Genomic DNA, 23,540 nt, shown 5'->3' on the forward strand with positions numbered 1-23,540 from the left:
TTTTCTTTCCACTTTGGAGGCTTGTCCTAGGTGAAGGTATGGACAAGGCTGGTTCTTTCTGAAAGCTGTGAGGTTCTCTCTCCCCATCTCTCTGTCTCCCTGGTTTGTACATGACCGTTTCTGAATTTGCTCATGTCCACATTCCTCCTTTCTGTGAAGTACCAGTCAGATTGGGTTAGGGCTCAACCTAATGGCCTCTTCTTGTTGCCTCAGCAGAGGCCTTGACTCCCAGTAAGACCGCATCCTACTAACGTGCTAAGGGTTTGAACTTAAACATGAACAGTGAGCCAGTTTAACCTGTACCAATCTAGTGTAGCTGTCAAGGAGAGCTGAGGGCTAGAAAGGAAATGTGCTACTTACATGGCCAGGAATGCTAAGCGGGGAAACTCTTGATATAAAAACAATCTCAGGTTGTGCTTTGATTTAACTTGAGGCGGTTGGAAGTGAGGCATGAGATAGACAAAGAAATGAGCCCACAGCATATGATCCATCCCGGGCACTGCACTGTCCCCCGAGGAGTCTGCTAAACCCTGAGTGCTCCAGACACATCGGAGGGGCGGCACACCTGCCTACTGTGCATGGTGCCCTGGGTTTGATTGTCACCAGCAAGACAAACTAGACAACAAAACCTGAACTAAGTAATGGAAGTCGGTTTACTTAAACATCCGCTGTGTATCTATTTCTGTCTTTCTTCTGTAGTATTAGGGATTGAATTTAGGACCTCAGGCATTTGAGGCAAGTGCTCTATCACCAAATATATCACCAGTCCTTAAAGAACAAAAATGTAAGAGCTGGGACTGTAGCTCAGTTGGCAAAGAACTTTCCTAGCTGTGGGAAGCCCTGAGTTTGATCCCTAACATACATAAAACTGGGGGTGGTGGTACAGGCCTATAATCTCACCCCCCATGAAGTAGAGGCAGATTCAAGGTCAGCCTGGTATGCCCTTTATAAATAAATACAATGATACCATAGAAAGAAAGATAGATAGGTAGGTAGATAGATACAAACATACATCCATACACATACATACATACATACAAATAGATAGATACATACATACACACATACATACACATAGATACATACATACTACACATTGATACATATAGATAGATAGATAGATAGATAGATAGATAGATAGATAGATAGATAGATAGATGGATGGATGGATGGATGGATGGATGGATGGATAGATAGATAGATAGATAGATAGATAGATAGATAGATAGATAGACAGACAGATACAAACATACATACACATAGATGATAGATAGATAGATAGATAGATAGATAGATAGATAGATAGATAGATAGATGATAGATAGATGATAGATAGATAGATCACACATACATATAGATAGATACATACATACATTCATACAGATATATACATACACATAGACAGATACATACATACATGTAGATACATACATACATACAGATAGATAGATAGATAATAGATAGATAGATAGATAGATAGATAGATAGATAGATAGATAGATGATGGATAGATAGATAATAGATAGGTAGATGATAGATAGATAGATAATAGATAGATGATAGATAGATAGATAGATAATAGGTAGATAATAGGTAGATAGATAGATAGATAGATAGATAGTAGACAGACAGACAGATAGATAGGGTGAGGCTGTAGTTACCATGTGCCAGGCTGCAAGCACTTGGCAATTATTGGTTCACTAAATCCTCCTAACAACCCAGAAGATTGTCTTATTAATGTCTCCATTTTATAGATGAGAGAATCGAGCCAGGGAAGAGGTTAGGTCCCAGGTTCCAAAAGATACAGCTAGGACATAGAAGCTTCCCAAGTGCCTGCTGCTCGCTGCTAAGCCCCAAAGAGACTCGGGGTTGGGGAACCTCAGTTACGATGTCTCCATGCCTCTAATCTTGTGTGTTTTGTGCCATAGACGAGTATGAGGGAGACTGGAGCAACTCCTCTTCCCCTACCTCAGGGGCTGGTGGCCCTTCATCCGGCAAGGAGAAGAGCTGGCTCTACACACTGGACCCCATCCTCATCACCATCATCGCCATGAGCTCGCTGGGCGTCCTGCTAGGCGCCACCTGCGCGGGGCTCCTGCTCTACTGCACCTGCTCCTACTCGGGCCTGAGCTCGCGCAGCTGCACCACACTGGAGAACTACAACTTTGAGCTCTACGACGGCCTCAAGCACAAGGTCAAGATGAACCACCAGAAGTGCTGCTCTGAGGCTTGACGGACTGCACCTGAACTGCGCCTGAGGCTTCGTCCCAGTGAGAGGAGCTAGGGAAGAGTCCATTTTCCCCCTTTGGAAACTGAATGCCATAATCTCAATCAAACTGATCCAGAATACTGAAGGTATGGACAGGACAGTCTAGGGAGAGAGTGAGATGCAGCCAGGAGGAAGAGTGCCGCCCCCCAGGACTGTGGTGGCCAAGTCAGTGCAGGAATCGGGCTGCGTCCTCTGTGGGGACGGACAGGAACGTATCTCTTTGGAGTCACAGTTCTGTTCATTTGTGGGTTCATTATGATTATGATTGCATTGTTACATTTTATCTTTTTGGTCTGTGAGCAACTCAAAGAGGCAGAAGAGAATGACTTGTCCAGTGGGGAAGTGGGGAGAGGGTTGGGATCCCCTCCTCTCTCTAATCAACACTTGAAAAGCGAAAGATCTTTCCAGCCCTTCCATCTTGAGAAAGGAAACTTAAACAAAAGCCATCCAGTTTAGCTCGTCCTCAGATGGTCTCACAGTTGAAGAGACTTGTTGGGCTGCGTTCAGATTCTGCCAGCCGCCCGAGGAGCTGCCATTTCCAGTCCTAGCATATTGAAGTGGGATGTTATTGCCTTTAGCTTTTTTTAATCCAGGGGAAGATTGCCATTTTAGGGTCAGCCTGAACAATTCTTTCTTATATACAATTTAAAATAAACCAGAACCGAAACTTCACACGCCAGAATCCATAGACACACCTCTATGGTTAGACACAGACGAGCCTTAAAATGCTTTGATGACTGGGGGCCATTCCTTAATCTAGACCCAGAGTTTGTGACTGTGGGGTGTCCCTTTGTGGGGCCTCTGCTGGTGGCTTTGCCTTTTCTTTTTCCTATTAGTTCTTCTACAACATATACGTATATTCACATACGCACACAGCACACACACACACAGAGTGAGAGATGGAGAGAGATTTTTCTCTATTCTCTGGTCTCAGAGCAGGGTGGGAAATCAAGCTGTCAGTGTGTCTCCTCCTGGCCACTAGACGGACATCAGAGCAAAGGAGAAGGAAGGAGAACCCCAGCTGTGTCGGGAAGACTGAGCAATGTGGACAGAGACATTTTGTCGACTCGGTCTCCTTGCTAGGTTAATGGCACTGATTTCTTGTAGGGAGACTCCATCCTGGCAGCGGTGTGAGCACAGCGGCATCGTGAGTCACTGCTACCCACAAGTCCACAGGTGCTGTGGATGAAGTCGTCACCACACTGCTTCAGAATCAGAAAGACCAGTTCTTATTCGTACACATCACGTGCCATGAATACAGACACACACACATGCACGCACTCACACACACACACATACACAGAGCAGTTTATATGTTTTTTATTAAGTGCCTTGAAAAACAATGAAGACAAACCTATTTTCCCTCTGGGTAGGAATGACGACTGTCTCACAAGTTAAGGCATTCCTCTCTCTCACCCCGGTGACTCCATTCCCAGCTCCCCTACTCACCGCTGACCCACAGCGGGATGAATCCTGCTACCTGGGGAAAATCAGACCCTAGATGACTCCTGAAAGGGAGGTATGAAGAACAGAATAAAACTGTGTGAAAGATAAGATTGTCCTCAAGATCCAAATCTTGACTTTGTGTTAAAATGCCTAAAGAGTGTCTGTGCCCTAGAAATACATTACAGGCCCTGCCAGTCTGCCCAGACTGTTGCATATAAGTGGGAAACTGTCTCACTATTTTTGCTGCTGTGGTCACCCACAATTTTGTTTGTCTCGAACCCAGGCAAATGAAGAAGGGTGGATGGACTGGCTGGTTCCTTTAAATGTTAACTTATGAAGATGCTAGTTCAGATGGTGATGTCCCAGTGTTTTGTATGCAGAGAGGGAACAGTCCTAGCGACACTATTTATCCACATGTGTGTGTCTGTGCGCGCCTTTGGGTTCTCTGTATCTACTGTGTATGTGAATGGTCACGTGGATTTCAGTGGTGGTGTTGTGACTTTGACCCAGAGCCTGAGTGTCACTGCTGATCTTGGCACTCATTGGCACAGTGGTAGAGGTGAAAAGTTAAGCTTTTAAGCCCTGGGGGCTTAGTGTTAGATGCCCTCTGAGCTGGGCACACAGTAGAAGAAAGTCTGTGTTAGCTCATTCTCATCTTTATCCCCGCTGCCCCCAATGAAGCTAGAATTCAGAACATTGAGAGCTTGTGGGGAGAAGAGAAGTTCAAAGGCCCACTCTGGGAGCCCTGGCCCTCTCTGATTCCCCAAAGACCACCCCGTTTAAAGCCTGCAGTTCTAAGTTATGTGCAACTTAACCTGCATCCCTCTACAAGTCCTGCATCCATTTCACTTTGGCTGATTTGAGGCTCTGAGTGGTCCCTGAGGGCTAAACAGAAACAGGGTCCCCAGGGCTACAAGTAGATACCTCACCAAGGCTGGAGGCTGGTCTGTCGTAAGATGTAAAGAAAGGGGGCTGGGTCTGATTCTGACTTGACCAGGGGGCTCCTTGGTGCATTGGTTATCTTTATCGGCAGATAGGCCAACTGGCCCATCTCCTTGAATTGTTCCCTTTGGGAAACCTAACTCACAGTATTGATGCCCTTTTTGCCTTGTACTGAATGACACATTACCTCCACGCTCTCCCGGACTAGGCGGTCCACAGGACCACAGGGTTGCTTTCTCTCTTTGGTGGGGATGGGGAGTTCACAGGGATGAGGGTCCAAGGAATGAGCATGAATGACAAGAAAGCGGGCGGGGGGGAAGTTAAGCTTTTCCAGGATGTGCAGTTTTTGACCATTTGCTGGCTGAGCCAGATCACGGAAACTCGAGAGATTTTACTGTGATTCTACAATGTAAAAAATAGACAATGTCAAACTGTGTTTATATTATTTGTATAAAGCCTTTTTAAGATTACTATTTAAATAAACATTATGCCAGAACTGCATTGTCTTTATTGGAGACAAAAAACAAAAAACAAAAAAAAACTTGGATTTGAGTAACCAGATTGTTCCATGTGTTGGGAACCTTTCCGGATTTTACCACTCACACTTGTATGTCCTGGGAAATACTCCATGTTAGCCATCTTGGACTGCTACAACAGGATGCCATTGGTCAGGTGAGTTAACCATTTAATGCTCTTCATTCTGGAAGCTGAGAAGTCCAATATCAAGGAACCAGCACATTTGGCGACGTTTTAGTTTGTAGACAACTTCTTTCCCTCCATGTGCTGTCTCGCCTTTCCTGGGTGAGTTTCTTTGACTGTCTCTTCCTGTGAGAGTATTAACCTCATCCTTGCGACCTAACGTAAACCTAGTTACTGCCCAAAGACACTATACCATCTCAGAGGTGTATACTTTCAACATATGATTTGGAGAGAATACCAAATACCCTTCATTCTGAATCAACTGAGGTGGCTTGTCATTCTCTTGAGACCGTATGACTCAGCTTTGGAGCTAACAGCTTGTACAACTTGTTGGCATTTTATGGCATTTATATCCTGAAGTCAGCAATGGCTCATCTGGCTGGGTGGAATACCTGACTACCTGTAGACCTTACCTGATAGTCCTCAGAAGCTGGGACCCCTCTCACTGTCTCTCTCCTCTTGCCTCTGCCGCCTCAGATTCCTTGCTGTTTTCTGTTTTCTCCGACTCTTGCTTCTCCACCTCTCCAGTGGCTTCAAGGCCTGGACGAGCTCTCCAGGCGTGGTCCCAGGCGAGGAGCACTGGCATCAGTTGGGAGCTTGCTGGAGATGCATATTTTGGGTTCCATCCCAGATCTACTAAATCAGAAGCTCTGGGGACAGGGCAGAGGGTTCTCTGTTTCAAAAAGACCCACCAGGGAATCCTGTTGTTCTTTCTGTTCTAAGAACCACTAGAGTCTATAGTCTGAGTATTAGTCCCTAAGTTGATATGTGATTTCCAGATGTTTTCTTCCATTATTTCAGCTATGTTTTCATTTAATTTTTTATCTTTCCAATTGTTTCTTTTATTTTTGAGATTATAGCTACATCATTTCCTCCTTCCCTTTCCTCCCCCCAAACCCTCCCATATACCCCTCTAGTTCACTTTCAAATTTATGGTCTCTTTTTTCATTAATTGTTGTTATATGCATATGTGTATATGTGTGTACATATATGTTACCAAATATAATTGCCTGTCTGTATACTGTGACTTGTATGTATGTTTTCAGGGCTGACTATTTGGTACAGGATAACCAGTTGGTGTGCTCTTCCCTGGTGAAGTTGTTTTTCTTCTGCTCTCAACATTCCTTGGTTGCCTGTAGCTCTCTGTGTAGATTTTAGGCCTTGTATTCTTTACCCTGTCCTCTTTAGCATGTGTATTGGTGTTGTCCTTGCTGAGGTCATTTTTAGGAAGCCACATTGGTGAGGCTCTATGGATGTAGCTTCTGACATGGCTAGGAGCACAGTCTCACAGCAAACCCTTACCCCTCTGGCTCATACAGTCTTTCTGCCAACTTTTGCACAGTGATCCTGAGCTTTAGGAGTGTTTTCTAAGACCCTGACTCACAACAACCCTGATTGTGGTTTTCTAGAATGGTGTCCATCGTTACAAAGAGACGTTTCTTTGATGAGGCATTGACACTTCCTCTTCGGGCATCCACAGACACCTGCACGTATGAGTATAGAGAGACATATCCCCATACACATAAAATAATAAAAAACAAATCTTTAAAAGCCAATGAGATCCTGATATTCAATTGAATAAATAGAAATATTCATACAATGGAACTCACGGTCCAAGAGGGGTAAAGACAGCCACAGGCCCACCTGAGTCCTCACAGCCCAGGCTGGCTGAGGACAGCTACAGACCTGCTTGGTGCCTTGGTGCCAGGCGGTGGACACCATTATGATCAGCAAATATGTCGTGGAGAAATGGAAGAGAAAGAGAAGCAGAGTGGTCTGTGCGCTGTGGAGAGAGGCGGAGCTGAAGAAGCAAGGGTGGTAAGGAGCAGGCTGATGTGGGTGGCCTGCCCATCACCAGGGCCACGCTGAGGGCCACGTCAGGGTCTGTGGTCCTACTCCAGCTGGGTCTGAGCTGTCACCTGTGGCTTTATTGGTGTCCAAGGGCTGTGCAGCTGCAGAGGCCACGTGGATCTGAATGGCCTGCGGTGCCACCAGGTGCCCTGAGCTGCACCTGAGGGTCATGTCTGAGTTCAAGGCCCTACCGCAGACAGGGTCTGTGTTGATATCCGTTACTCCTGTTACCAGCAGAGGCTATGCAGATACCTGTAGTCTGACCTGCCACCCGAGGCCATGCTGGTGTCTGAGAGCCACGCTGTACCATACTGATGTGAGTAACCTGTGCTGCCACCAGGGGCCATGGTGAAGTCACCCAGGGCCATGTCTGTGTCTGTGGCCCTGTAGCAGTCAGGGTCTGATTTTATGTCCGTGGTTCCTGCTACCACCAAGGATCATGTAAATGCCTGGAGTCTGGTCAGCCATCTGAGATCATGTTGGTGTCCTAGGGTCTTACTACCCCTGGTGTAGAGAGCTGCGTGGAGCGCACCTGAGGGTGCTGGCTCCCGCCCTCCACAATCCCGAAAGCAAGTACTCTCTATGATAATCAATGATCACGCAATGATTATCAGCTGCCTGCATATGCGTGAACCTATGGGCAGTGCCCACCTGGCAATCCGGGTTTGGCAGCCTGTGCCTTTTTAAGGGCTGGGAGAGATTTGCCCAGAGAAAGAGGGGGGGGGGAGGAGAAAGATTGCTGTGAATAAAGTCCTGAATAAAACTGCAGTGAGAAGAGCTCCGGGTGTGGCATCATCCTTGCGGGTCGAGGGTGGCCGTGACACCCTGGAGTCATACTGACCTGGATGGCCTGCAGTGCCCTTGGGGCCATGGTGACATTCAGGCCCAAACTGCTAGCAAAAACCATGTCTGGGTCCATGGTCCTGCTGCAGTTGGGGTCTGTGTTGATCTCTGTGATCCAAGATACCACAGGGGATCATAGGAAGTCATGTTTGTTGAACTCTAGGGGCCATACTGAGCCAGCACCACACTATGCTGGCCCTGGGAGAGCTGGGACTGCCCCTCACTGGCCACTGCAGCAAAACAGCTGGCCCCACCCCTCATGGGAGAGTTGGATGCACACCCTGCAGAGTTGGCCCCACCCTAACTGTGAGTGTAGAAGACCTAGCTCTGCCCCTTACCTGAGAGGGGATCCCCAGGGGCCCAGACTGACCAACTAGACCCACTCAGACCCACATCCAGGGCTTTGAGTTGGCTACTCCAGCATCTACCCCATCTATGACCTGCTAGAATGCATGAAGGGACTGACTAGTGCTGTGGAACCAGAGCCCTGGGATCTCCATGACTAGGGGCAATGGCAGGTGTGATAGTTTGAAAGAAAATGGCCCCAAAAGGGAATGACAGTTTTAGGAGGTGTGGCCTTGTTGGAGGAAGTGTGTCACTGTAGGAGCAGGCTTTGAGGTCTTTTGTTCAAGCTTCCCTCAGTGTGACTCTCAGTCTACTTCTGTCTGCCTTCTGATCAAGATGTAGCCATGTCTGCCTGCATGATGATGATGGACTGAACCTCTGAAACTGTAAGCCAGCCCCAATTAAATGTTTTCCTTTATAAGAGTTGCTGTGGTCATGGTGTCTTTTCATAGCAATAGAAACCCTAACTAAGAGAGCAGGATCTCCAGGATGAGTTTTGGTGAGGATCCAGTGAGGACAGTGCGCCAGAAGCCAAAGCCTTGCACCAGACCAACGAGGGTAGACAAAGCCATCTACTGTGTGACACTCTGCAGCTCCCAGTGCCACCAAGATGAATGAAGAGGTGTCGAGAGGCGGGAAAGATGGAGGAGCGAAGTGGGTGTTTTGTTTGCTTTGTTTTTAAGTAATAGTTTTTAAGTTTTCTTTTGGGAAGAGGCTATGGGAGCAAGGGGAGAATCTGGAGGGACTGAGAAGTGAGTGGGATTGGAGCACAAGATGTGAAATTCCCAAAAAAATCAATAAAAGTTATGTTAAAAATTCATGCAATGGCATATGGCTTGGCCGAAAGGGGAATAAAATACCAATATATGGGGAAAAAACACCGAAGGGAAATGAACACCGTGAGTCTCGAGATGGAGGAGGGTTGTGGAGGTAGGGAATTAGAGAAGCAGCTCAGACCCAAGGGCAGATGTGGTCACATCCTTTGTTCATTCTGAACAGGAACACACACCCTTTACCCCAAGGACATTTATAAAGACCAAAAGTGACTTATTACCAGAACTAGTGACATAACAGCCATGGTTATTGATTACTTGCTGTTCTACGTATTCAGCAGATGCTATCTTAACTAAGTCATCCTGGACAGCACCATGCTGTCTGAACCTTGATGTGGTCCTTAGGTTTCTAACCACTGCATCCCATTTTCAGACAGAAGGTACTTTATTCAAATGGGTCCACAGGGCATCCCTTGTGTGGAGCCACAGTCTGCAGCAGAGGAAGGACATGTGACCAGCAAAGAGGCTTTACCTCAAGGTTAGCATGGTCCAAGTTAGGGTGGTGGACCTGGCCCTGCCCTTGAACTAAGGGCTCTCCAGCCAACTGCTGGATTGTCTGTTCCTCCATGTCGACTTCCGGTCAGACAGACGTCACATTTCTTTGATTACCACAGGCAAATGCCTGCCCTCATGAATGGATTTGGGATTCTTTGCTTTCTGAATGATGAAGGCAATAGGAAGCCAGATACACTCCAAGGAAGTACTGCTAAGTTCTCACAGGGGACTTTCCACCAAGGAAAGCCAGATAGAAACTTAAGATGACCCCCTCCCTGCGGAAGCTACAAACCAGAGCTGATTTTGCTTCATCCTGGGACTTTATTTACACCACAAAAAAGGAAATTTGACCACATTGTTTTATTTGAGAAATGTTTTTGAGCACTTCCTGACTTCTTACACTCCAGTGGGAGAACAGAAAACCAATAGCCAAACACATGGATCAGCGCTGGTTACTGGAAATGCAGCTCGGCAGTTAGCAGGTGCCTCTAACAGGAGCGAGCCATCAGGATTACTGTCTCTAAACAACTCATCAAGGAAGAGCCTCCAAGATAATGCTCTATCTCCTGACAGGAGACAGAGATGCTAAGAAAGATGCCCCCAAGGAAGATCTGTAGATCCTGCGAAAAAGAGGTCATGCCTTCCCAGGACACAAAGCAGCCATTAAGACTGTGGCCACATGGGGCTGGAGAGATGGCTCAGAGGTTAAGAGCATTGCCTGCTCTTCCAAAGGTCCTGAGTTCAATTCCCAGCAACCACATGGTGGCTCACAACCATCTGTAATGGGGTCTGGTGTTCTCTTCTGGCCTGCAGGCATACACACAGACAGAATATTGTATACATAATTAATAAATAAATATTAAAAAAAAAGACTGTGGCCACAGAGGGCAAAGGTCACACTGGTGCCTGAAGGTCAGGGTGAAGAGGCACGGGTCTGTGGCTTCCCTTCATTTTCAGCAAGAGCAGCCTACATCACAGTCCACCCAGGCCTTAGAAGGTCACTATAGTCAAATCTGCAACTTTGCTCTTAGCCCCTCCTGTGATCTTCATGGACTTCACAAGGCTCCTGAGTCATGGGCTTCTAGCGTGTTACTGACCCCGCAGCAAGAGCAGGGGGAAAGAAGAGAGCATCTCTTCCTTCCCCTCGTTGAGCTTTGGGTATTTTTAAAATCTTAATAAACTAATAACATCTCCTGGTTGCTAGCCATCTAGTGTTTACATAAGAACTTTTTATTTTTTATTTTTTTCTTATCTGTATCCTTCTGGAAATGTTTACGAGCTCCTCAGAGGAGGCAGGCCAGTAAAATGCAGTTGGAACAGGCCTATGCTTCAGGGAACAGGGCCCATCTGGAGGCTGAGGCTGTCTCTTTCCTACCACTTGATGACGGGATGGGGTGGGGGAGGGGACCTAGAAACAGCAGAGCCCTGACTGTGTTTCCATTCTCTCAGGCCTCAGGCTATGCATGTGAGGTGGGGTTAGGAACAGGGCAGCAACCTGCTACCTGTCCTGGGTCCTCAAAGCTACTCTGCTCCCCCCAGGGCCTCGAAATAATTTCAGACCCTATTAGCATCAGCAACTAATTGGATAGGGTCCTAAGAGCTGAGAGAAAGCAGAGCTTGGCCCTGAGCTCTACTGCTCAGCACTGCTGAAACACACACGCATACACGCACACACACACGGGTCCCACCACATGAACTAGGCTAGTCGTCCCTTATTCCGGGCTCTCTCTGTGACTATGAGATGATGCTCTTGGAAGAAGGATATTCCTTCCAAGCCCTCCCTGGAGACCTCAGAAACAAACCTCAGGGGGAGCCACGATCCGAATTGCTTCTATAGTTTATCCAGAGAGGCACCTGCTTCCTCTCCCTTCCCTGCCAGGAACAAACCTGGAGATCATGTGTGTGCAAGTGTGTGTATGTGTGCATGTGCGTGAGTAGAGGAGCATTTTTCCAGTCCTCACCAGTTTTCAAGGGCCGTACAAGTAAACAAACCAAAAAAAGAGGTTACTTTGCTAAAGAAATGTGGGCGGAGCCATTCCCTTCTTCCAGGCCCCAGGTACAGCAATGCTTCACATTCAGCTTTCGAGAGAGACCCCACGGGGCAGCACCAGAGTCCACGAGCCCAGAGTCAGGCCCTGTCTGATTCCATGCACACACAGGAGCATCTGCAGAAAGGCCTTGGTGAGGCATTGAAGATGTGAGAATCTGGACAGTGACCCCTTGGAAGGGCTTCACCGTGCTCCTTGTTGAACCAGCAGGCACACAGTGGACACACCTCCACTCCCAGGTTCAGCCTTGCCCAGAAATGTGGTTCTGTCTGTGAGGCAGCCTGTGAGCTCCACAGATCCACAGGCCTCCTAGAACTTTCTGCAGAAAGAAGCTCTCGACTGCTTCTGCCTTGAACCACAGCTTTGCCCTTCTCTCTTCTCTGCCTTGCTGACTCCATGTGCAGGTGGCCAGTGTCAGCACTGTTACCCAGGCAGTTAAGCTTGGCCACCTGGGCTCGCCTTCCCCTTCTCCTCTCCCTGCCCTCCTCACCTCACCCCTCCTTGAGAATTCCTGCTTCTCTTTGGGGCCAACTGTATTTAAGACCTGTGGCAGTTCAAAGGACATTCATAAGGTTTGAAGTTCCCAGTCCTCTACTTTCCTTGAACTTGGACATGCTGAGAGGGTAAAAAAGAAAAATGCTGTTCTTGGGATCTTAAGAGACCAGGGTTCAAGATACAGGTCTTCCTCAAATTCTGTGACCTTGGGAAGCCATGACTCTGGCTAAGTGCATTTTGATCTCTGACTTCTGTTCTGTGCTATAAACAGTGAAGGACCAAGCTCCAAAGACACTGCCTATAACCTCTGAGAGTCTGCGCAAAGAAACCACGTCCACAAGTCCCAACGAGGATGTTGGCACTCCTGGCTTCTATTTAACTTTGGTATTTTAGGTTAAATAAAAAATTCAAATTAAAATTCTATTGAGATGGTTGGAATGTTGCCAGAGTCAGCCAATAAAATTGTCCTATGGCCCAGACTTGCTTCCTTCCAGGGACCTAGTAAGCACATGCAGACAAATGTAGTTCTCACGTTCATCAGCAAACCTCTTGGTGCTGCAGAAGGAAGGGATCACAGAAAACCACTACTAGTCAAAGTGTGGAGAGCAATGCAGAGTGGGGTGCCTGACCCCAGCTGGGACATCTACAACACTTCCTATACGGAAGGTCAAGGAAGAGGGGGCTGGAAGACCGTGAGAGCCAGAGGACCAGGAAGTCTTTGTAGCTATGACAGGGAAGCTATACCAATGAAATCTCGACAACATGGCTGCCTAAACAAGACCTTCACAAGTCCAACATTAGTTGGCATCCCCCCAAAAAGGTGGAGAAAAACCCATAGGAGCCAACCCTAGATGAAGAAGTACAAGCAATTAACAACTGCCAAGCCAGTGAGTCTTCATGGTTGGTTATTCAATATCAAGTGGTCACCCCCAGAAGCATACACATGCAGAAGTACTGAGCAGACTCAGAGGATTGTATCTGTATTTATTCACTTACATGCATTTGTGTCCATGGTTGAGGAGGGGACATGAGAGGGGCAAGAAGAAAGGGGGGGCTTAATGGTATGATTATATTTTAATTAATATTTTAAAATGACCCAGCCAACCACCAAGGAAAACAGTACAGCAGTTGCTCAAGGTGGTAAACAGAGTCACCATATGATTCAGCAGTTCCCCTGCTGGTCTCTCGACCCAGGGCAATTGAAAGTCCAGACTCAAGCAGATCCCTTGGCAGCTCTGCTCAGAACAGGATCATTCTCTACGGGCAAAGGGGGGAAACATACAAATGCCTGTCACCAGTTTAAAGATAAACAAAAATGCCTACTATATACAATGACATATTCTGACACACATTAACTACATAAATGGGTTTTGTAAAGCATTGTGCTAAGTAAAATTGTGCCAGACACAACAGGACAGATGCCAGTGGGTCCACTTATACCAAGTACGTAGAATGGACAAATTCATACAGACAGGAAGTCGGTTAGAGACCTCCAGAGGCAAGAAGGAGAGAACTTGCAGTTACTGTTAAAGATATAGGGTTTGACATGAGAAAGTTCTGGAAATGGGTAGTGGTTACCCATCACGGGGAGGGTACTTAGTACAACTGAATTGTTTATTTCAAAATGGTTAAAACAATGCAAAAATAATGCATCATGTACATTTTATCACATTTAAGTCTTTTTATTATTGCTGTGTGTGCATACAGTGTATTGCGCACATGTAGTGTGTGTGTGTGCATGTGTACATTCACACCTGTGTGGCGCAATGCAGGTTGGAAATCGAAGGACGGAGATGACACTCAGATGGTCAGGCTCTGTTACCCACAATCTGTCAAGCCAGCTCCTCACATTTTCTCTAAGCATCTCACCTCAAAACTGTAACACTTAGATGTATCTCAGTTAATCGTATTCCTTGACTATGGAAAATTCGTATTTAACTGAGTATTCTGCATTTTATCTGGCAGTGTTGGTTAAGGAGTTTCTGTTCTGCCAAGGATTTCTCTCGAATTCAAGATCCATAGTATTCAAACAAACAAACAAAATAGCGTTTGTGGTCTGACTAGAATAAATGCATAAAACCAGAGTAGAAAATGGGGCTGGTAGTGTTTGCCCTAATTATAGACAACCACAGAGAGGCCACCCAGCAACTCTCTCAGTGAAGAGGTAGAGATAGGAAATCTCGGTTGTTTTCCCATCTGTTGTTCAGTAATCGTGATCCACAAACGCAGTAAAAGCTGGTGACAAACCCTTCTTCCAATTGACCACGTGGTTAGAATTACAGCTGCAGATGGCGACACTCAGACATGTGAGTCAGACGATAGTCTTCTGCCCTGCCATCACCCCAGAGTAGGCAGGAGCCCATGGGGTGTCCAGATGTCTACTGGTACCCCCATTTCCACCCATGCCTTCAAGAAGGAAACAGCAGCTTGCACAGCTCACTCTGCTACAGGAAACAACAGGTGAGGAAGGCAGAGGCCACTGTGGAGCCATTGAACCCAACACTGGAGCTTAACACAACAAGAATGCGACAGGCTTGGCAAGCCCATGCCAATCTGCCTGGGAGACGGACCTAAAGTCACATCACTGCCCGCCCCCACCCCATTGTCATACCAGTCCCACCTACTCTTTCTCTCCACTAAGATGAAAGGCAGCTGGGGAGGGCATGTCTTAAAGAGATGGGTCACATCCATTTCTTTTTTCCAAGGTGCTGACAAGTCACTGTGGAAGTCTGAAAATGCACAGCAAAAATACACAGGCCTTAATGCTTGCTGGTAAATGATTACCAAGGGAAAAATTCATTATGCAGGGGCTCTTGGCTCCCATCATGTAAGGACGTGTTGTTGCAGGAACAAGATGGAAAGTCCCTGAAGTTTCCTCCCCAATGCAGACCCCACCGCCACTGCTTTCCACCCCACTTCCCATTGTTTCAATTTCTGGTGCTTTGTGGGGATCTGAGTCCACAGACAAGAGATGTCAATTAGTCAATAGGGGGTCACTGGTAGCCAACACCAATTTGAAGGCAATCTAACCTATAACTAGGTGGAATCTTTCTGCTGACCAGCACCAGCTATGATCACTAAAGTCAACCACTCATGCTTAGGCTCAGACACAGAGTGACTTCTTAAAAAATATTTATTTATTTATTATGTATACAATATTCTGTCTGTGTGTATGTCTGCAGGCCAAAAGAGGGCACCAGACCTCATTACAGATGGTTGTGAGCCACTAGGTGGTTGCCGGGAATTGAACTCAGGACCTTTGGAAGAGCAGGCAATGCTCTTAACCACTGAGCCATCTCTCCAGCCCCAAAGTGACTTTTTTTAAACTGTTTGTATAACTTGCTTTCCCATCTGCAGGGCAGAGACCGCTTTGTTGTTAAATCTGGACAAGAGGATATCATTCTTGTAGGGATGTAGGGCAGGGGGTTGCTTTATCCCCTGACATGGATGTAGATCCCAGCAGGCACAATGGAAATTGAGATGAGAAGGGGGAACGTCAAAGATGAGGAAGACACACTAAACTTGGCTCTGCTCTGGACCAAGTTTGAAGGTGATGGAGAGAGAGCCTTCATCTTGGAGGTAGCTTGAAGGTTTAAAAGGTTTCACATCCTTGCCTCTGAGAGCCCGTCTGCAATTCTAGTCTCTCTTTAGAGTTTCTCTCCTCTGCTCTCCACCCTGGAATCCCAGACAGTTAGCCAGGTCCCATGGGAAATGAAAGGGCAACCGTTCTTCCTAAACCATTTTCTACCCCTTTGGGTTGCCTTTCACACATGGTGAGGCCAACTGTAGCAACCTGCTCTGAAGCTGGGTGCACAGCCAGGCCCGGGACACAATGCCTTGACTTGGCCAGTAGACCCTAGTAGACCCAAAAGCCCGGGAGCTGGCCTTGCCTGGTGCCCAACCTTTCACCTCCAATCGCTGCTAGGAATGTCAAGCTAAAGTAGATGAGCCAGGCTGGGAACATTCACGAGCCAGAGCAATGTTAAATATTAAACATCCTCGGTAGCGGGCCGGCCTGAAAGCTGCCATTTCATTACGAGGCTTTCACGGGCTTGGGAAGAGAGCCTGTATCTCCCAGAAGCCAGCGTGGAGACCTGCCCTCCGCCTGCTCCGTGCTGGGGAAGCCTTCAAAGCTGTTCAATTTGTCTGAGCCCCATCCATCTTTAATGTCACAGTCTACATTTTCTCCTCTCTTCCTTTTTCAAAGCAGCCAGAAATGAAAATGTCACTTCATCTGGGGCCAATTCAAAAGCCAGGCTCAGACGGAGTTCTGTCCCATTCTCTTGGGTTCCCCCATGTTTTTATCTCCCAAGGAGCCTTTAGGGGGTACTTCAGCCCCTGTCCCTGTGTTCATGTGCCTTTCCAGGACTGTGTCCTTCACTGGCTTCCTCTTTGGACCTCTGTGTGGCCACAGCACCCGCAAAGAGGAAAATACATGGATGTTTATAGGGACAGGGTTGGAGGGAGAGGGGTCCTCAGGGTTGGCTGTCACCACACCCATCGAATCCTGACAGGGACTGGAGGTTGTGCTGCCTTTTAGAAACCGTATTCCCCAAATTTATTGAAAACACACAGACTCTCTGCAGCCATGGAAGGCATGCTTGGAGGTGTAGTGTGAGTCTCCTGAGGCTCCTTTCTCCCCTCTGTGTTGTGAAAAGTCCAGTCAAGCTGTGCAAGGCAGGAGGAAGCTCAGATGAAGCTGACAGTCAGGATGCATTTGTGACAACCCCCCACACACACACACCAGCCTCACCCAGGAATAGAGAGCTAATGCTCTGACTGATACTTAAGAGGATGGCTGTCATCAGGGAGGACCTGGGCGGGAGACGAGGGACGCCATCAGTGTCAGGCCAGGCCCAGCACAACACAACCACAAATCACTTCGGCTAGGATGCTCAGCTTCTCTCTTGGACAAGGGCAAGCTGGGAAAAGTGAAACAGGAGTGCATGACTCTGCAGACAGGCAGCGTGTTGGTCTCCACCTGGGGCCTATTCGTTCTCTGACTAATCAGCTAAAAGTGTTTGCTGGGCAAGCCTGGTCACCTGAGTTTGATCTCTGAACCCATGAAAGCTACCCTCTGACTTCTGTATACACCATGGTGAACAAGTACACACACACACATGCACCATATATACACAAAATAATTATAATAAATTTTAAAATGTGGTAAGATCCATATAATGCACCGTTTATTACATTGTAAGATAGATGAATGATGGATTGATAAAGATAGATAGACGATAGATGATAGATGATAGATGATAGATAGATGATAGATAGATAGATAGATAGATAGATAGATAGATAGATAGATAGATAGATGACAGATAGCTAGCTAGCTAGATAGATAGATGACAGATAGATAGATGACAGATAGATGATTGATAGATAGATAGATAGATAGATAGATAGATAGATAGATAGATAGATAGATAGAGATAGAGAGATAGATAATAGATAGATAAAAGATAGAGAGAGAAATAATAGATAGATAGATAGATAGATAGATGATAGATAGATAGATAGATAGATAGATAGAAGATAGATAGATAGATAGAAGATAGATAGATAGATAGATAGATAGATAGATAGATAGATAGATAGATAGATAGATAGATAGAAGATAGATAGAAGATAGATAGAGATAGATAGAAGATAGATAGATAGATAGATAGATAGATAGATAGATAGATAGAGATAGATGAAAGATTTATAGACCGGCCAGCGCCCAGGAGGGCTGTGCAGGTAGCTTTCTTCCCTCACTGCTTCTGCCCACTCCATCCAGGTAGTGGATGCTCTGGCCTGAGCAGCATGGAACAAATAGTGAAGTGGGAAGACATTTAAAAAAAAAACAATAACCTTAGTTTGTGTGGGTTTTTTTTCTTTGACCAAGGTACAGAGATTCTTAAGTTGCAAATAATGAAAGAATTAGTGATTAATTAATTGCTGACAGGTGTGGGACGAAGCCATAATAGATAGATAGAAGATAGATAGATAGAGAGAGAGATAATAGATAGATAGATGATAGATAGATTCTTAACTTCCCCCTCCCTTTCTCTCTTAAGATCATTCTTTCTAACTTTAATTTTTTGCCACCCTAGCACTTCTCTTATCAAATATTCTTAGAAACTAAACAAATAGAGTGTACTGAGACCAAAGTACTCAATATGGTGTTTAATTGGAATTGTAGCCTGTTTTCCCCCAGTGTTTTCTTGGGGTACCTGGAAGTTTTCCCTGGCAACAGAATTGGACTCCAGAAGTGCATTTTTAGCATCTAGTTAATCTTCCTTTCAGGTGCCAAGGGCATGGCTTGATTGAATCAAGGAAATGTAAGCCATTGAGTGGTTTGTGGTTTCTCTTGCCTGCAAAAGAGCAGAGGCGCTAACATAACAGGGCTGTTGATCTCTCCGTTCACTTCACTTACCGTGTGTGTGTGTGTGTGTGTGTGTGTGTGTGTGTGTGTGTGTGACTGCTGCACAGTATTGTGGGTGCCTAGCTCAGCTGTTGAATGCTCGGGTCTGCTAGCTGAAGCATGCCCCAGCTGCCTGGAACTACTGCATTGCTGCTCACCACTGTACAACTGTGTCAGGGCAAAAATTCTGCATGTATGCAGCCACATCTAAGCACATGGTCACATGCCAGATCACATGCCCATGCTAAGGCCTGCAACGCCAGTCTCTTAGGGACTGTGTACTATCTGTTCTAGCCTTCCCAAAAGAGTGCTGCCCAGAACACCACGGTGTCCTCAAGCACGTAATAAACAGAACTGATTTCTGAGTGAGTGTACCACCAATGTCACAGAGAGGGACTTTGTAATAGAGCCAGAGTGGGGGCTGCTTCAAAATGAGTATGAGGTTTCAGAATGTTGTCCTGGTGCTGCTGAGTAGTCCAGAGATTCCTTAGGAGGGAGGCGCTCCACTATCTTCTCGAAGACCACAGATTCACCCAGAAAAGATGATTTGCAGGAATGAACAGCAATGGAAGAGGAGTCTTTAAGATGGTCTCCAGTGGCCACTGTAGTATTTTCCCCCGGATTGGAGCAGACAGAAGTGAAGTGCTGTGAGTGACGGAGCCCAGATGACATCACGCCAGCATCATCACAGTGCTGTGAGTGACGGAGCCCAGATGACATCATGCCAGCATCATCACCACAGTGCTGTGAGTGACGGAGCCCAGATGACATCACGCCAGCATCATCACAGTGCTGTGAGTGACGGAGCCCAGATGACATCATGCCAGCATCATCACAGTGCTGTGAGTGACGGAGCCCAGATGACATCACGCCAGCATCATCACCACAGTGCTGTGAGTGACGGAGCCCAGATGACATCACGCCAGCATCATCACCGCAGTGCTGTGAGTGACGGAGCCCAGATGACATCACGCCAGCATCATCATCACAGTGCTGTGAGTGACGGAGCCCAGATGACATCATGCCAGCATCATCACAGTGCTGTGACTGACGGAGCCCAGATGACATCACGCCAGCATCATCACCGCAGTGCTGTGAGTGACGGAGCCCAGATGACATCACGCCAGCATCATCACCGCAGTGCTGTGAGTGACGGAGCCCAGATGACATCATGCCAGCATCATCACCACAGTGCTGTGACGGAGCCCAGATGACATCACGCCAGCATCATCATCACAGTGCTGTGACGGAGCCCAGATGACATCATGCCAGCATCATCACCGCAGTGCTGTGAGTGACGGAGCCCAGATGACATCATGCCAGCATCATCATCACAGTGCTATGACGGAGCCCAGATGACATCACGCCAGCATCATCACAGTGCTGTGAGTGACGGAGCCCAGATGACATCACGCCAGCATCATCACAGTGCTGTGAGTGACGGAGCCCAGATGACATCACGCCAGCATCACCACAGTGCTGTGAGTGACGGAGCCCAGATGACATCATGCCAGCATCATCACAGTGCTGTGAGTGACGGAGCCCAGATGACATCACGCCAGCATCATCACAGTGCTGTGAGTGACGGAGCCCAGATGACATCACGCCAGCATCATCACAGTGCTGTGAGTGACGGAGCCCAGATGACATCACGCCAGCATCACCACAGTGCTGTGAGTGACGGAGCCCAGATGACATCACGCCAGCATCACCGCAGTGCTGTGAGTGACAGAGCCCAGATGACATCATGCCAGCATCATCACAGTGCTGTGACGGAGCCCAGATGACATCACGCCAGCATCATCATCACAGTGCTGTGAGTGACGGAGCCCAGATGACATCACGCCAGCATCACCACAGTGCTGTGAGTGACGGAGCCCAGATGACATCACGCCAGCATCATCATCACAGTGCTGTGAGTGACGGAGCCCAGATGACATCACGCCAGCATCATCACAGTGCTGTGAGTGACGGAGCCCAGATGACATCACGCCAGCATCATCACAGTGCTGTGAGTGACGGAGCCCAGATGACATCACGCCAGCATCATCATCACAGTGCTGTGAGTGACAGAGCCCAGATGACATCACGCCAGCATCATCACCGCAGTGCTGTGAGTGACGGAGCTCAGATGACATCACGCCAGCATCATCATCACAGTGCTGTGAGTGACGAAGCCCAGATGACATCATGCCAGCATCATCACAGTGCTGTGAGTGACGGAGCCCAGATGACATCACGCCAGCATCATCACAGTGCTGTGAGTGACGGAGCCCAGATGACATCACGCCAGCATCATCACCACAGTGCTGTGAGTGACAGAGCCCAGATGACATCATACCAGCATCATCATCACAGTGCTGTGAGTGACGGAGCCCAGATGACATCACGCCAGCATCATCACAGTGCTGTGAGTGACGGAGCCCAGATGACATCATGCCAGCATCATCACAGTGCTGTGAGTGACGGAGCCCAGATGACATCACGCCAGCATCATCACAGTGCTGTGAGTGACGGAGCCCAGATGACATCACGCCAGCATCATCACAGTGCTGTGAGTGACGGAGCCCAGATGACATCATGCCAGCATCATCATCACAGTGCTGTGAGTGACGGAGCCCAGATGACATCATGCCAGCATCATCACCGCAGTGCTGTGAGTGACGGAGCCCAGATGACATCACGCCAGCCTCACAGTACAGGAACAGAAGTGCCACAGTGCAGAACAAAGAGAAAGAGACATGGCCTGCCAGGGTGTGGCCAGTCAGTTAGTATGTAGAGGGATGAGATGGCATTTGAAGGCATCCCATCCCTTCCGGTCACATGAGGCATCCCATCCCTTCCGGTCACATGAGGCATTCAGCCCCTATTTTTCTCTTATTTTCTCTCACCCAAGTTTGGAAGCATCAAAGGGCTAGAAAGTTGGGGTAGGGATCTCTAATGAATTCCTAAGTTAACTAGGAATGGAGTTTTTCAAATTCCTCAGGACAGATGACTGGGTAGCAGTACAAATTATAAGAAAGTCCTTTATGTATGAACATGAAAAGAATCCTTAAGGTTCATGCTTAAGCAAAAAAAGCCAAAGGAAGAATAGGCCATGCATTTGCATGGTCCAAGGCAAAATGAAATTGTGATGTTTAAAATTATCCAGAATTTTAATAGTTGGATGTGATGGCACTCTCCTGCAATCCCAGCACAAGGGAAGTGGCAACAGGAAGAACATGGATCTCGCCAGCCTGGGATCTATACAGCCAGATTCTGTCTCAGAAAGAAAAAGAGAGAATTTCAGGAGACGATATTAACCAAGCAGTGCATCTCAAGCTCCTACAAAGCTGTGCCTCCTGGCTTTCATTACTGCAAATCTGAACTGTTATGTAAATAATAAATAATAAAGTTTACCAATGAGTTTTGGATTACGACAACAAAAAGGGGGAGAATTTCCACTGAATGTCTACTTGCCTTTTATTTTTTTATTTTTTGCATTCATACCATGTGAATGAATTAGCTATTACAAGAAAGAAAGAAAGAAAGAAAGAAAGAAAGAAAGAAAGAAAGAAAGAAAGGAAGGAAGGAAGGAAGAAAGAAAAGCTAAATAAGAAAATGTCACCAGGCCTCCAAAGAACCCAACTCAGGCCCTAAACAATATGTGAACTCAGAGTCACATTTACCTGTGATTATATACTGGGGGGGACAAAGCCCAACACAGAAGCCTCAGGTTATAGCAACTAAAGCAAGAACTGCCCTCTCTCCTGGAAGCACTCACTCGCCAATGGATGCAGATTTCTGGGAAGTGGATGGAATAGAAAGCGCTGCCTTTCCCTCTAGTCCCTGTTGTCTACGAAGTTTCCCTCACACTATGAACTTCACTAGGCTCAGGACCCTGGGCCGGCACTTGTATTCATAGGAAATGCAGGAACTGGATGGACGTTTCAGAAACAATAAAATGCTTCAAGCTTACACTGTCAACATACTCCCATGCATTTCCAGCACAGTGCAACCCAGAAGACAGGACTAGAACATAAACCACAGCAAGCAGCCTGCATAGTATTTGTGCTAAACATCCGCTACATGCTAAAAGAATTACCCATTTAAGCATCACAGCTCCCAGAAAGGCTAACGGTGTCAGTTACTTTTCTATTCCTGTGATAAAACACCATGATCAAGGCAACTAACAGAAGAAAGGGTTTATTTGGGGCTTACAGTTCCAGAGGGATAGGAGTCCATCATCATTATATTAAGAAGTGAGGCAGGAGGCAGCCAGGATGCTAAAAGCTCACCTTGTGGTCCACAAACAGGAAGCAGAAAGCTCACTGGGGATGAAAGGAGGCTTTTGAAACCATAAGGTCACCCCCAGTGTCACACCTTCTCCAATAAGGCCACACATTGTAATCCTTTGTAAACAGCCGCTGACTGGGAATCAATTCAAATACCTGAGACACGGTAATTCAATCCACCACACAGACCCTAAGGAAACAAGCCCAAAGAGGAAGAGAAGCTTGCTCAACATTACCCAGTGAGTGAAGACAAAGGCAGACTGAAACAAAACATCTAGTGCCAAGTCCATACCCTTAACAGCTTACCACAGAGCCCTTATTTTAATGCAAATGATCGGTATAATATCAAGCTATGCAATACGTCTTCTCAGCTATTCTACTGCACAGAACCTCCTGCATTCTAGAACACAATAGGGTTGATTTGGAAGTAAGGTTATTTTCACTTGATTAGACACAGTTATGAATTCCTTTGTGCTATCAAGTCAGATGAATGCTGAGCTTGCCATTGTTTGAGGCCCACAAAAACGCTCTGTGTGGCCCCAAATCCTCTTTTCCTTGACAATATTTTTAAAAGTAAGGCAATTTCAC

The 23,540-nt window shown here is 46.9% G+C and overlaps 1 protein-coding gene across 2 annotated transcripts in view; it reads left to right on the top strand.

The window, feature by feature from the left end:
* Nrp2 (neuropilin 2) overlaps positions 1–5,151 on the top strand; it is a 119,791-nt gene extending 114,640 nt beyond the window's left edge. For both annotated transcript variants that reach the window (XM_075952043.1, XM_075952041.1), the window contains one exon: positions 1,929–5,151. In XM_075952043.1, the coding sequence (XP_075808158.1) occupies positions 1,929–2,233 (305 nt within the window). In that variant the 3' untranslated portion in view covers positions 2,234–5,151. The remainder of the gene's footprint in view (positions 1–1,928) is intronic.
* The last annotated feature ends 18,389 nt before the right edge of the window (positions 5,152–23,540 follow it).

This window comes from Microtus pennsylvanicus, chromosome 17 (genome assembly GCF_037038515.1).
Source record: "Microtus pennsylvanicus isolate mMicPen1 chromosome 17, mMicPen1.hap1, whole genome shotgun sequence".
NCBI classification, from domain to species: domain Eukaryota; kingdom Metazoa; phylum Chordata; class Mammalia; order Rodentia; family Cricetidae; genus Microtus; species Microtus pennsylvanicus.